Below are 16,038 nucleotides of genomic sequence, written 5' to 3' on the forward strand. Positions count from 1 at the left end.
AGACTCCATTCACGGAGGTACAGTTCAGTGTCCACAGCCTTCAGTGCATTTTCCTGTGTCCACTAGAGCAGACTTAGGTATTCAGTTGGTCATTAGGTACATTTTCATCAAAAGTAAAGTACTACTTCACTTATTACAACAGCTATCGAGAATATTTGGTGTTAAAAAGAAAAGGTTAATGTATATCTAAAAAGTTAAAATTTTTAATAAACCTCTCACTATTGATGCAAAGATTTAACCTTGATTAAGAAATATGTGCTTGGGGTGCCTCGGTGGCTCAGTCGGTTAAGCGTCCGACTTCGGCTCAGGTCATGATCTCGTGGCTTGTGAGTTCGAGCCCCATGTCCGGCTCTGTGCTGACAGCTCAGAGCCTGGAGCCTGCTCAGATTCTCTGTCTCCCTCCCTCTCTGCCCCTTCCCTGCTCATGCTCTCTCTCTCTCGGTCTCAAAAATAAATAAAACATTAAAAAAAAAATAAAATAAATAAAAAAGAAATATGTGCTTCACTTTGGCTATGAGTCTTAATAAATTATCTATTCTTCCTTTTTTCATTTTAGTTATCTTTGTTTTAGGAAATTCCCTCTCTCTCACTCTCACACACACACACACACACACACACACACACCAAGTTTTGGGAAACTGAAACAAAGAACCAAAATCAACATCTGGGTTTTGATTACCTTTGACATTTCTGTGCACAGAATTTCTATGCACAGAACTGTTAGGAATTAAAGACTATTCTGTTTTTGCCACACCAGATTGTTCATTACATCGTTTAAGACTCAAAAGATATATTTTTTAGCCCAAATCTCTGGTTCCAATATTCCATTTACACCAAACATGTTTTTTTCCAGTGGTACCATCAGCACTTATTTCCAGAAACACAAATTGCTAACATTATTTAATATGCCCTTTTATATAAACAGTAAGGACAGTAACATGACACAAAAGATGAGTCCACTGATTATTAGTGTTTTGGAGATCTTTCATTCTAAAAAGAAATGATATTTTTGTGTGTTTTCATTAGGGCTTTTACCAGACACTATTCATAGGACCATTACATAACAAGGAAATGTTTAAAACTTGAGACTCTTCACGTTTACAATACATTTACATATTTAAAATCTCCAGGAAAGAGTCATTATATGAAGTAATGTAACAGCCTACATAATATTCAGGCACCAATTCCTAATTGGATTAATTCAAAATTCCTAACAGGAATCCTTAAAAACAAACAAAACCCCTTCTTTTCTCAAAGCCAATAAGTATCAGGGAATCCTTATTGTCAGTGATGTCACTTCATGATTTGTTACAAATTACTAGTAAATTCTCTAAAATAACGTAAATGTCAAAAATGTATAGTTTTTAAATGTTAAACAAGAAAATCGGATGAAAGAAAAGCAATCCACAAATTACTCTTTAATTTCCTAAAATCATATGGATAATTTATTAACTTTCTGCAGGAAGGAGGACGGACACAGGATTCTAAAATGTTAAGAGGCTGGTGTCTGAAGAAGGGAAGGGACGTCAAGCTCACACAGCTTACACAGAGGTGGAACCTTCTATTCCACAACATCACAAGAGAAGATTAACTTGAACCAAGCTAAACACAGGTAAATAATACAGATTTGGGGAGTACAGGAAAGCAACCTCACAACCACGAAAACAAGAACCCATCGTTTGTTGTATGTGCACAGCTCAAAGGGTCAGAAAGCGGACAATCTGTATTTTTCTGGCAGAGATAAAACCCTCTCCTGCCTCGAACCTCAGACTTCATGAGCACCCCTGCACTCAGCAGCCTGGCTCTAACCGCCAGAGCCCCAGCCTGGAGAAGCCCCCGCCCCCCTGTTACACTGGGGCTCTGATTGAAAAGGTCTGGAACAGATTAAAAGTCAGGCCACAAAATAAAAAGCTTTGGCAGGTTATCAAGCCTGTCTGGAAGACACACACACAGTGGGCCCAAACAGGGAAACTATGGGCAGTAAGAGAATTTTATGGAACTTTTCTTTGGAATATGCAATTGAATGTGCGTATGCATGTGCAGAAGGCAGGGTGAGAGAATTGTTTTCAGTACTCTTCCTTACTGAAAACAAAAGACCAAGCTCTGTGCGTAATTAATGGATCTACCTAGGGTCACGGTCAAGTTGCTTTATTTCACTATTTTAACTCAAAGCACTTACAGAAAAAAACAAAGCAAAAACAAAAACAACAACAACTTTGTCCCAATTCCTGATTTCTGGAGTTAGCCAAGAGTTAATTATCATCTTTCATAACCTTATGTTTGGGGGGGGGGGGGGGGGGAACCACAGACCACTTAAAAAAAAAATCTCCAAAATGTGGACAAGCTGAATCCATTTCATTAAATATGACTTAAGGAAACATGGCTGTTATCGCTCCAGTCCGTACAAATGGCAACATTTATTAAAATTCTCTACCTTACTTGGTTTCCTATTTCAACCACAAGGCTTACTGAAGTATTAAATAAAATCTGAAGTTGCAAATTATTAACACGCCACATTACTTTTTTAACACCCAAACAGACTTTGAAGCTCAAAAGTCTAACATTTAAGCCAAACCGGCTATCCGTCAAAAGGACGGTCTGTTCTCCGATCCACCTTGGCTTCGTGTGAACAGGGGGTCCCAACTAGCCCACTAATGACCAGTCAGCTTGGGGGAAACCCAGATGTTGCAGGTTTCTGAAGGCATACATACAGACACAGCCAAACCATTCACAATGTCTCTGAGAGGGAAGTAATTTTACCCAAGAAGCTCTGGGCAGAGTTTCTTTTCCCCCCAGGACTGTGTTTTGAAGGCATTCACAGAGTTAATTCCTCCTTCCCGTAAGAGTCCCCACAGTCGTTGTTAGGTCAACCCCGTAGAGCTTCAAAAGCCCCACACTCCTCAGTCTGACCTACTCGATGATCTGCACGTTGTTTTCATTTAGCTGTATCCAGTCCAAAATGCAAACTTCAAAACCACGAGGCTTTGCTCCTTTTTAGATTCAGTTTTCCGTGGCTTTGGGAGAGTGTCTCAGAAACCCCACTGAAATAACAGAACAGCGGAAAAACACGGGATAAAAAGGCACTAAAGAGGGTGTATATGATTATCAGAATGTGAACGTGTGCATTTGGGAGGGGCGTGTTCCTTTGTGCAGAGGGTGATTTAGAAGGGAATACGCCTTTGCTTTTTTGTTTCCCGAATAAAAAACTAAGGAACCTTCCTTTAAAAAAAGAAAGCCAGTCAGAGGAAGAAGAACAGAGAAAATGCCTTCACTGGCGCCTCCCCAGGGTGACAGCTCCAGCCCAGTGGAGACAGAAAACCAGACGGCCTCCAGCACAGGCCACTCCTCGCTCAGGTGCACAGAGGCAGACACTGGGTCAGGACCAAAGCCGGCATCCCAGGCCCTAGAGCAGCGTGGCAGCCTGACTAGCACTGCAGTTACAAAGACCGTTTTACGCACATTCACTGCGTCGCTCAAAGGGTGAAAGGAGCAGGACTCTGGTTAGTGAGCTGCCACAAGCCGTCCCACCCCACCCCCAGCCCAGGCGCCCAGGCTGCAGAGCAGACTCACGCCTGCATGTGTCAGGTGCAGAGTGAACATATGTAAGGAGGTATAAAAGCAGGACTGGAAAAGCTGGCTGGGCAGTCCTCCTGTTCAATACTAGAAAGCAACGCAATTTTATTTCAGGGGCTGTTCCCAAATTCACACACACACACACACACACACACACACACAGTTATCAAAAATATCTAAAAAAGGTTTTGAGTTGAACCTTTACCAAAACGAGGGTCAAGCCTCGGGTCTAGCCAAGAGGTGGTCTTGTTCTTATGGTTTATATAGTAGATTTCTCCATCCTGAGTCATGGCTTGTTCCCATCCGTCAGGCAGAGGACCTATAAATACAGAAAGAAAAAAAAAAAATCACCGTTGGTTTTTACTTGGTAGAAACAAAAAAACAAGGGGGGGGTGGGGGGAGTGCATATTTAAAAACAAAACGTCACAGAATTGAGCATATGTTCAGAGGAGAAAAGGAAACCTGTATCCCGATTCCTGACCCGTCTCCACTTCTTTATACAAACTACTAATTAATAAATGACTACAAGGCTCTTCGGCGAGGGGCACTGCAGTCCACAGGTGTCAGGAAAAGGTGCCATTTCAGCAACCCAGAAGTGGCTGGGGGAGGTGGGCGAAGAAGGGGGCAGGGTCCCCCATCTGAAAGCTATGGAGAGAGGGAGCAGCACCCGGGAAGGGAGCTGGGAGATTCCTGCACCTTCCTGGGGGGAGGAAGCTACCGGACGGCTGGGCTGTGAGGGCTGCAGCAGGAAGAGGGGGGCCCAGGGCAGACCTGTGAGTTCCGGGTACCTCTGGGCCCACCTGCGCGCCTACCCCAGGATCCGGGGAGGCGAGTCAGGTGGAGACAGGAGTCAGAGCGCTGGCTGGAATTCCGCGAGGTACAGGTGCAGATCGGCGGAACCGAGGGCCATTCCAAGTGGATGGTGCGTGTGCGCTCCCCGAACCCCCACGGCAGCGGCGCGGACCCCACTCCAGCGGCAACACTGAACCACGACAGGGCTCCGCGTGCTACCACATCACACAGCTCACTCCACCCCGCACGGCCCGAGTCCTCTTTTCCTCCACGTACCAGCCCTGGCAGGTGCCGGCCAGCCCTAGGAGTGACCCTGAGGGGGCTCTGCGCATCCCCCCCGCCCACGGCCACAGGCCAGTTGGCTTCGTGTCTGATACCGGGCACTGATGGGGTCACACGCACTCCTAAACGGCCCCCCCCGCCCCGCCCACCGGCTTGGGGCACCCAGCGCCAGCCGCGTCCAGGGCTGCAGCTTGCTGGCGGGGCCGGTGTCTACCAGCAGGCGAGTGGGAAGTAACCTCGGTGAACGCGACAGACCCAACTGCTTTTCTCAGCGGCAGTCACTGTCGGGTGGGCTCGACGCCACTACTGGGAAGGCAGAACCTCCACAAATGAACCCCGATGGCTGGGCTCCACCTTTTCTTGGGAAGAGGGCCCGGTGGCAAATCGCTTTTGACATTCCAAGTTCCTGAGCAGCCGAGAGAGGGATAAGTCGGCAGCAGTCGCGGGACGGTTCCGGACACCTCCCCCAACGGGCCCTGCCGCCGTCCCCGAGCCTGCCCCCGCGCAGGTACCTCTGCCTTTTCTACCGGTTATGGCTCTCCACCAAGAGCACCATCCTGGACACACACCTGCCTCCCCTGTCCCCTCCACCCGGCAGGCAGGCGCCACTGCACTGTCTCCGCCTCGTCTGCACCGCGGTATCGCTAAGAACTCAGCCTCCAGAGGCAGCAGCTCTTCCTTCTTCACCACTGGGGAGCCTCCTCCAGAGCCCGACTTCTCACCACGCCCCCTGTTTCCAGGGTCTTCTACCGAACGGCCACCAGGCTCTCCTCCTTCAGATGTCACCCCTCCCATCAGCCTTCCCTGACCACACACACTAGTTTTCTCTTCGAGGCTGCGTTCCCACGTACGGGACAGAGCCGCCATGACCTGTCTGTCCTGCCAGTGACCTGCTCACCCAGCCTTTAGGGCACAGGCCGGCAGACCCTGCACAGTAAATACCTGAGGAAGAATGGAGGGCCTCCCTTTGAACATTCCGAACCTTCTGTAAATGAGCTTAAAACCATGTAGTACATACACTTCAATTAATAGGTTTATAAACAAAAATGACATTATTAAATTCAGTACTTTGTGCTCCTTAAAGCAAACTTTTTCTTCCTAAGTGTATTTATTTTTACAACTCTTTTTTTTAATGTTAACAACTACAGAAAGGCAGAATGGAAAAAGACTAAGGAACGCCTGGGTGGCTCAGTCGGTTAAGCGTCCGACTCTGGATTTTGGCCCAGGTCTTGATCTCACGATTCGTGAGTCTGAGCCCAGTGTTGGGCGCCAGGCTTCACATGGATAGCATGGAGCCTGCTTGGGATTCTCTCCCCTCTCTCTCTCTGCCTCTGCCCTGCTCACTCTCTCAAAAATAAGTAAATTAAAAAAAAAAAAAAAAAGGAAAGAAAAAGCCTAAGTTTTTTGTGTCCTACTCATCAGGGAAAAAACTAAACAACTTCAGTTTTCAGTTTTGTGATATGTTCTGCATTTCTTCCTCATGCATGTGTTTTGATAACACATGTATACCCACACGTCATACTCTACGTGTCCCATACTGACTTTACTCACTAAATATATTATTGGCATCTCTTCTTGACACAGCACATAGATCTTTTTCTTTTTAATGCTTCATATATATTTCAGAGACGTCGTGGGCTCCATTCCAGACCACTACAATAAAGTGAGCCAAATGAATTTTTTGGTTTCTTGGTGCATGTAAAGTTACGTTTACGGTAGTGAGAAATAGCGTTATCTCTATTAAAAGTAACAATGTGCATACCTTAATTAAAAAATATTTATAGCTAAAAAAATGGCAACCATCAGCTGAGCTTTCAGCAAGTTGTGCCCTTTTTGCTTGTGGAGGTCCTGCCTCAGTGCAGAGGGCTGTTGACTGGTCAGGGTGCTCAGCATGGCCATGGCAAGTTCTCAAAATGTTCTCAACAATGAAGTTGGCTGTATCAAGTGACTCTTCCTTTCATGAACGATTTCTCTAGAGCACAGGAGGCTGTCAGATGGCACTTTACCCACAGCAGAAGTTCTTTCGAAAGTGGAGCCCATCCTCTCAAACCCTCTGCTGCTATATTAACTAAGTTCGTGCCCTATTCTGAATCCTGTGTTGTCATCCCAACAGTCTTCGCAGCGTCTCCACCAGGAGTAGATTCCATCTCAAGAAACCACTTCCTTTGCTCGTCCGTTCGAACCAACCCGTGTACGTTTGATCCCGAAACTGCAGGTCAGTCCATCTCCAGGCTCCACTTGTGATTCAAGTCCTCTTGCTGTGTCCACCACGTCGGCAGTGACTTCCTCCCCGGAAGTTCTGGGCCCCGCGAGTCATCCCTGAGGGCTGGAATCGATGTCCTCCAAACTCACGTTAATGCTGATGCTAACTTCTTCCTATGAATCACAACTGTTCTTAAGGCATCCAGAATGGTAAAAACACTTGCCAGAGATTTTCAGTTTACTTTGCCCAGATTCAATCAGAAGAACCACTGCCTGTAGCCTTGTGAAATGTATTTCTTAAATAATAAAAGACTTGAAAGTAGAAATGACTCCTTCCCTCCTTAAACCTCATGAACCAACCTCCACTCGCTTCAGACTTTTCTTCTGAAGCTTCCTCATGTCTGTCAGCCTTCACGGAATTGAAGAGAGTCAAAGCCTTGCTCTGGATTAGGCTGTGGCTCACAGGAACACTGGGAATGGTCTGATCAGCGTGGAGGCTGCTTGGCTTTCCTGTTCATGTGTTCACTGGAGAAGCACTTTTCAGGTCCTTCAAGAACTTCTTTGCACTCACAACTTGGCTGACTATTTGGCACAAGAGTCCCGGCTACTGGCCTGTCTCAGCTTTCACGTGCCTTCCTCACGGGGCTCGATCATCTCCAGCTTCTGACTTAATGTGACAGACGTGTGACTCTTCCTTTCACTTGCACACTGGGAGGCCACTGTAGGGGCACTAATGGACCCAATGTCCCTACTGCTGTGTCTCAGGGAAGAGGAAGGCTGAGGGGGGAACTGCTGTCAGTGGGGCAGACACAACACAGGGTTTACTGATTATGTTCGCCGTCCTACGTGTGCATGGTTCACAGCACCTAAAACGGTTCTAACAGTAACATCAAAGATCACGGATTACCAATTGCCGTTAACAAATATAGTAATGAAAAAGTCTGAAATATTATGAGAACTGCCAAAATGTGACAGAGACACGATGTGAGCAAATGCTGCCGGGAAAACGTGTGACAGACTTGACTGATGCAGGGTGGCCACAAACATTCAGTCTGTAACAAACACAGCGTGTGAGAAGCCTGATGAAGTACAACACGTTAAAATGAGGCATGCCTGCATCAGAATTCACTTCTCCCTTTTCACAAGTTTAGGGGCCACAGGCGTTTTTCAATTTTGTCAGCGTAACGCACAACCGCTGGGGGCAGCTACGGCAGCGCCAGTAAGGACACGGTCACACAGATGAAACACAGGGACATTTGGAGATGTCATCCACCCAAGGTTGACCGTAAACTTGCTCAAGGTAAAATCTGAACTCAGATCTCTGACTTGAGAGCTTCCACTTTTAAACCATACAATATGCTCCTTCCCAAAGACATACAACCTATTTCCCAAGGCTTATGCATTTCCATACATTAAATTTGCAAAATGGAAATAGTGACTTTATCGCTTTATACCCAAGTTAAATCATTAAGTACTTACCATATTTATTATATCTAAATATTATTTGTTATATGTAAATCAATAAATGTTTAGTATTTCACTAAAAACAGCAAACTTCAAAAATTAAGTTCGGAGACTTCTCACTGATACCACTCTTATGCACCATCAACAATCCAAACTGAACCTCTGATGGCCCTCATTTTAGACACGAAGGTACAGAGGAGAAACAATCCCAGTGCAAACTACTGACTGCTGCCGATTCTCACACCTATTTCTACTTGAGGAAGGTGCATATGACATACAAGTACTGGGGGCGCCTGGGCTCAGTCAGTTAAGTGGCCGACTTCAGCTCAGGTCATGATCGCGCAGTTTGTGGTGAGTTCGAGCCCCACATCAGGCTCGGTGCTGACGGCACGGAGCCCACTTCAGATCCTCTGTCCCCCTCTCTGCCCCCTCCCATGCAAGCGCTCTGTCTCTCAAAAATAAACATTAAAAATATTTTTTTTAAAAATTACTGTACAATTTTAGAAGCATGCTAATATGCAAAACAGAAAAGAAAATAACGCTTTATATATTCATCTGTATTTTTCATTTAACATTCTGGGTAAATATGATGTTACGTGGAAAGAGATGGTTCAAAATAGGATACCGAGAAAGGTACTAATCAAAGGCAAAGGCGTAGATGAGCAAAGATTACCTTCAAATAGTGTTGTACCACAACTGAATCCTTAGTAGCAGAAAAAGATAACAGACAAGAAACAGATCTTCAACCTTAAATGTGAATGAAAGAAAACAATATATCGGGGTGCTGGGTAGCCCTGTCAGTTGAACGTCCGAGTCCTGGTTTTGGCTCAAGTCATGACCCCAGAGTTGTGGGATCGGGTCCCATATTGGTCTCCATGCTGAGCATGGAGCCTGCTTGGGATTCTTTTTTTCTCCCTCTGCCCTTCAAATATATACAGACATATAGTCAGATCTGGGCTACACACACACACAGATTTTTAGTCAAGTAGTCCTTAGAAGAAATCCAGTGACTTGATCCTTAATGCAGGATTCTAAGTCATTCTGCTAAACTAATAAGCTAACTGTTGAATAACCATGAAAGGGGCGCCTGGGTGGCTCAGTCGGTTGAGCGTCCGACTTCGGCTCGGGTCGTGATCCTGCGGTCCGTGAGTTCAAGCCCTGCGAGTTCGAGCCCCGCGTCGGGCTCTGTGCTGACAGCTCAGAGCCTGGAGCCTGCTTCTGATTCTGTGTCTCCCTCTCTCTCTGACCCTCCCCCCATTCATGCTCTGTCTCTCTCTGTCTCAAAAATAAATAAACGTTAAAAAAAAATTAAAAAAAAAAAAAAAGAATAACCATGAAAAGCACAGAGAGCAAGAGCGACAGACTGAGTCACTGGTTACACAGGCTCCTAAAAGTTTGACTCCAACATGTGTTTGGGCTAACCTTAAGACACAGTAAAGTACTGAGTCCAAGGGGAAATCTGGGTTTCCCACAAAACTACATTCTTAAGAGAAAACCGCAGGAATTGATCAAAATAAATTTAGAATGATCTCTGAGTTCAATTTATATTCTGATTTAATGTGTTATAAATTTCTTCAATATGGAGCACACGAAATGAAGCAAATGTAAGTAGCCAAATTTTATTTTATTTAAATCAGATGATCTTAAATCTGTGATCAAAATCACCAGGAAAGCCCCACCCTTAGGAGTCCAGGTTCAGAAGGTTCGCCCATAGGGCACTGATGGTGACGGCCTGGGGACACTTACAACCGCTGAGGGCTGGTCAGGCGGCACCTCTACACCACAAGTGTCCACTAGCAGGTACCGTGGGCGGCTCAGAGCCCCAACCATCAAGCGCTGCAGGTCTGGGAGAAAGGCACCACCTTTGCCGGGAGAGGGCGACGCGAGCGGCTACGTCCACCAGGACCGAACAAGTCCTGAGCGGTGCTCTTCCTGTAAACACGTGAAAAACCTGAATGGCTCCAGCAACTATTAAGGAGAAGCAGCTCACAGGTCTTCTGCCTGTGAGAACTACGTGGAACTGAAGAACGGGGACCCCGGAGGTGAGACGAGTAGATGAGATCCCCGGAATCTCACCGGTGACTTGGCCCGACACCATGTCTGGCTGAGAAAGCTTTTCTGTCCCGGTGGAAATGAGGAGCCCCCACTCGTCATCTGGCTCTAACTGGTTGTGCGTTTCTGTCCAGGCCAGACGGGGAAGTGCCTGCACACAGCAGTGTCCGTTTCTGGGCACACGGTGCATTTTTCTATTCTATTGTCTAGCAGAGGGCCGAGGGCCCTCTACTCAAAAAGGGGAATAAATGTCTGAAACTAATCAACATGGATTTCGATTAAAATCCTTGATTTACACTCATGAAACAGTGTTTTTTCTGTGTAAGTTCAACCTCTCCATTATCCAGCATGACTTAAACCAAAGACACAGAGATAGTTACCAAGGTCCTACTACATCCAGACACACTTCTGGGACTGGAGATGTACAGCGGTGAGCAGACCAATCCCTGTCTCATGGAGCTTCTGTTCTAGCTGGGAGGACAGACAGATATGGACAGAAGAGTGCTGGCTAATGAGTGCACTGAGCAAAAAGACATAAAGCAACACGGATGCAAAACACCTGGAAAGGGTCTTTTAGACACATGGCCCAACGTGGGCTGCTCGGGAAGCAGAGAGTCCAACAGGGTGCGAGCTGAAGTCTGTCATGAGCCGGGGAGGAGCATCCCAGTCAGTGGGACCGGGTGGAGGACAGAGGTACGTGGGGCACGGTTTTGACGGTCAAGACTTGACCAAACAGCTTTCATCGTTCCAACCAGGAGGGGGCTGCACGCATAATACCTAACACAAATTACCAGTGCTCCAGGGTGATACCAATTCTCCAGGCTCAGGGAGAACCTCGAAACGAGTCTGAGTGGACAATAAACATTTTCATGCTAAGTCATGTTCACGTGTGCTAAAGACAGGCCCTCAGACACAGGGAAGATATGGGAGCTTTTCAACCTATCACACCTGACCACAGCACCGAAGTCTTTTGGGGAAGAAGGGGAAATAAAAAAAAAAATAAAGCACTAATCAAGAAGGCAGAAATATGTCAGCATTTTAATAAGATGTAAGGAGGGTGAGAATTTTTTTTTAAGTAAGCTCTACACCCAACTCACGACCCCAAGAATCAAGAGTCACGACTGAGCCAGCCGGGCGCCCTAAAGGTGAGAAATCCAAACTGGGATAAGCAAGAGGAAGAAGAGTGTTAGGCTACTGTTAAAATAATTCATAAATCAGAGTTACTTATCCTCGGGGAAAATAAATTTTTAGGTAGGATTTACTACTGGTTGAACGATAACTTATCTGCTACAGCAATATAACTTCCTGCAATATTTTAGGAATAAAACACTCCAGGTCCTAACACGGATGGTGACTCAACATCCACTTTTGCATTAGTAATGACTGCCATTTGCAATGTCTTATCAAACAAGAAAGTCTGGATAAGCCACCCCGCAAGCTGAAGAGCAACCTGTCCTACTAGCCTGCCCCACGATTCAGGGGTAGAGTCGACGCCCACGACTCAGAAAGTTCACTAAACACACCCTGATGAGTGGTTCAAAGTACAGAATTCTCAAGTCATTTCCTCAGAACGTAGGAGGAGCTGCTGTAAAAGACGCCGTGGCCTCTACAAGGAATCTGCTGCTGACCTCTGAGAGTTCCGGATTCTGGTCCTAAGCTGGCACTTAGGACAGCTCACAAACTCTTACTTTACGTGGGGGCATTCGACGCTCTTTGCGAGTGCGTGTTAACTCCTTTACCAGCCCCGCAGTACAGGAACTATCATTTCCCCCACCTTACAGATGAGGACACGATGGCACAGACAGGCCGCCCAGGATGCGTGCCCGCCAGCACCGGTCACACGCTTTCTTCTGCAGGCGCCAGTGCCATGTGCACGATGGCTCCCACACCTTTCGCGCTTCACCCGAGGCACCAGCCTCTCTCTCTTCACCAAGTGGACACGACACACTTTACAAAACATGTTCCCATATTCTGAGTGGCTTCTACTTAAAAAAAAAAATTTTTTTTTAATGTTTATTTTTGAGAGAGAGAGATAAAGGGGGACAGCGCATAAGTGGGGGAGGGGCATAGAGGGAGGGAGACACAGAATCCGAAGCAGGCTGCAGGCTCCGAGCTGTCTGCACACAGCCCGATCCGGGACTCGAACTCACAAACCGTGAGATCATGACCTGAGCCGAAGTCGGACGCTGGACCGACTGAGCCACCCAGGCGCCCCTGGATTCTACTTTAAAGTACCACCAGCTGCACTTGCCCCTGAAACCAAACTGGCATGCAGACTTTCACATCTCCGGGATGGCGTGGTATTTCAGCGGCAGCCTCCCAGCTGGCCTTCTCCCGTGTGGTGGTGCAGTGCGGAGCCTATTCGGGAGTCTCTGTCCCCCTCTCTGCCCCTCTGCCACTTGCACAGTCTCTGTCTCTCTCAAATAAACAAACTTAAAAAAAAAAAAAAAGAAATTGCACTTGTTTAGATGTCCTGGAGGTTTATACTGCACACTGCCTTGTATTTACTCTTTTACACTGAGTTTAACTAGAGGCCAGTCAGTGGCATGGGAAGATACATCATTCTGCCCCAGAACACAGAAAAAGAGTTTTGTTTTGTTTCTATAAGCAAGTGTGCTCAATTCTGCAAGGTGGATGAGAAAAAACATGGCAACATTAGAAACTACCACTAGGCCTAGTGTGCAACACTCTGCTCTGCAGACTTGAGGTTTTCAGAATATGTGGGAACTGAAATATATTCACCCCTGACTCTTCAGCAGTTCTGTATCCAAAGGAGTCTTCCATAGACATACGCGTCTGAAATCCCTATACCTGGTCTTCTAAACCCTAGACAATCCCTCATAAAATCTTGTCCACACGAGACAGATTCTTAGGTGGACACACTCAAACTGTCAGGTACAATCATTAAGTATTATTGTCACTAACTTTTTGTGTGCCTTCAATAATCTAAATGTGGGACAAGTATTTATAAATGTATTGGTTGAGGAAAACAGCTTATAAAATCAAGTTTTGGTAAAAGAAATATGATTTCCCTTCTGGTATCTACAGCAACAGTGGACTTAAAGCACACAGCCCTAGGTCATGCGGTCAAAACTATCATTTTTGGGTACAGGCCTAGAAGCTAAAAAGACTATAAATATACCGATTAAAATCTGTTTCACAAAAGTAAACGCAAGGGTGGTGACGAGCCATTTCTTTTTCTCCTTCAAGTTCGGATGTGCTCCTATAGGCCGCTGGAAGATTCTCGTGCCCAACGACTAGACACGCTGCCAAGCCCAAAGCCAGGCTGCTCACCTGCACGCAGTGCACCACTCACTCGCCTACCCCCCACCCCCGCCTCCCCCATCAGGCCCTGAGTCTTAAACAAACACCCTGATTTCTTCGTCTTGGTATCCTCACAGCTGAGCACGGCCACACTACACAACCAAACTCTGTGGGGCGAAAATGATTAAAAACCTACCTGTGGGAAGAATAATTGATTGGTCTTGATCAAGTCACAATCTCTCGGATCTTTAGTCTGTGCTTTTATAAATCATAGGTTTTTTAAAAGTTGGTACCACTGGGGTGCCTGAGTGGCTCACTTGGTGAAGCATCCAACTCTTGATCTCGGCTCAGGTCATGAGCTCACAGTTCATGGGTTTGAGCCCCATATCAGGCTCTGTGCTGACGGTGTGGAGCCTGCTTGGAACTCTCTCTCCCTCCTCCCCCTCCCCCTCCCCCTCCCCCTCCTCCTCCTCCTCCTCCTCACTCTGCCCCTTCCCCACTCATGCACGCTCGCGCTCTCTCTCTCTAAATAAATAAGCAAACATTAAAAAAAGTTGGTACCATTTTTACAGAATTTTTATATTAAATAAGCTCTCATATTCCTATCTATCACTTGTGTAGCTTTTATTCCAACAGAAAGTAGGAATAATATGAACACAGAAGTAACAAAGTAGACCTTAATAATACTTCCGTGGTCTCAAGTTCACCATTCTAGAGCCTCTGTTCTGTGCAGCCCATGAATCGGCAGCATGGACACTACTTGCAAACGTGTTAGAAACGTGGAGCCTCAGGTCCAGACCTACTGGGTCACCGTCTGATTTTAACACGCCCCCAGCCGGTCCCCCCTCCCGCCACAAATTAAGAACCACTCATCCATAACACAAAAAACTAATAAGGCTCACCTGTGTTCACTAAACTCTTATAGAACGACCTACCATTAGCTCAAACATCACCAACACAGCAACAGTGCAATTCGGTTGGTTAGTAAAAAAACAAAAACAAAACACCCTTGACGCATAAAAATGCAATTAAGTATGATTTCAGCTCTATATTAACACTCTAGAAAGACAGCCTAGTTTAGAGAGAAGAATAAAAGGGTTCAAGATTCAGATGGACCTACAGTCAACCCTGCTGGATCTTGTATTAACCTTCTAACCTTGTGCAAGTTCCTTACTCTGCTTGAAACTTCCTTTCCTTATCCACAAAGTGGGAGACGAACACTCCATTCAATGGGAGAGGTTTACAAGAAGAACTTGACGTAAAGTAGGGCAGGTACTTTTTAAAAAAGTCAGTTCCCTACTCTTTCCTGGAATAGTTGTGCGATTTTGTTCCAATAATATATTTACTTTACTACAATTCATACACAATGCACAGAGTCAGGTTGATCAGGAAATAAATCTGGGTCTCAAAGATGCAATGAAGGGCGCCTGGGTGGCTCAGCTGGTGAAGCATCTAACTCTTGATCTCAGCTCAACTCACAATCTCAGGGTTAGGAGTTCAAGCCACACCCAGTGTGGAGTCTACAAAAAAAAAAAAAAAAAAAAAAGGTTGAAAAAAAACCCCCAACTTTAACCTAATTGAAGTTTTGCCACCTCGTTATCTTACTGATTAAAAGAATAAATATTTTGGAAAACTCTTTATTGTTGCAGGATTCTTTTTATTTCACTGATGCTGCCTATATATGGTAGTTTATGGATATCATTTTTAAAGAATTAGCATTTTAATCTTTCACACAAATATTCCTCTTATGAGTCATAAAATTACTGTGGCAAAAGAGTAACCAGAAGTATGTAGAAATCAGTGGGAAAGACAAAAATAATATTCCAACACTTGTCAGGAGAAGAAATAAAACAGGCATTTATTTTTTTGTTAAATGTAAATAACTGAATCTCTTTCTCATCCTCTCTACTCCAAAGCCAAGCAACGTTTCCAAAATTCTACAAATAATCACTGAAAACAAAGTTGAACATGGCCGCTTCTATCTGTAAGCACCAATATCCAACAACTCATGTCACAGAGAAGCTGGCAGCAAAGACACTCACATGCCAACTTTTTCCTGTATGTTCTTTAACAATATCCTCTTACTCTACAAGTTAGTCTGTTGGGTAAAATAACAGAACATTAGGCTCAGTATTTACACTAAAATCTTAGTAACTTCCAGAATTCAAATGAGCTTCACTTTCCCAAACGATTACTTCAAAAACTCCTAGTAGAATTTTAAAAATATCTGTTATTTGTGCCCTAAGACCAGGTCAAGGGAACTCAACAGCCTTGAGTTTCTGTATATTTTCCAATCATTGCACAAAGAGAACCTCTAACATGAAGCAAAGAAGACAGGAAGGAATTCCTTGATCTAAAACAGAGGCATTATAAAAACTTCTGATCCTCAAGCTATTGAAAAATGAAGAA

At 45.4% G+C, this 16,038-nt stretch overlaps 1 protein-coding gene across 7 annotated transcripts in view; it reads right to left on the reverse strand.

The window, feature by feature from the left end:
• Window positions 1–16,038, reverse strand: part of YAP1 (Yes1 associated transcriptional regulator) — a 109,421-nt gene that overhangs the window by 32,879 nt on the left and 60,504 nt on the right. For 5 of the 7 annotated variants that reach the window (XM_053900578.1, XM_053900582.1, XM_053900580.1 and 2 more), the window contains one exon: window positions 3,773–3,892. In XM_053900578.1, the coding sequence (XP_053756553.1) occupies window positions 3,773–3,892 (120 nt within the window). The remainder of the gene's footprint in view (window positions 1–3,772; window positions 3,893–16,038) is intronic. The other 2 variants (XM_053900579.1, XM_053900581.1) reach the window with 1 other exon arrangement.

The sequence above is a fragment of the Panthera pardus genome, unplaced genomic scaffold, assembly GCF_024362965.1.
Source record: "Panthera pardus isolate Hobbes unplaced genomic scaffold, ASM2436296v1 HiC_scaffold_12, whole genome shotgun sequence".
Lineage (NCBI taxonomy): Eukaryota > Metazoa > Chordata > Mammalia > Carnivora > Felidae > Panthera > Panthera pardus.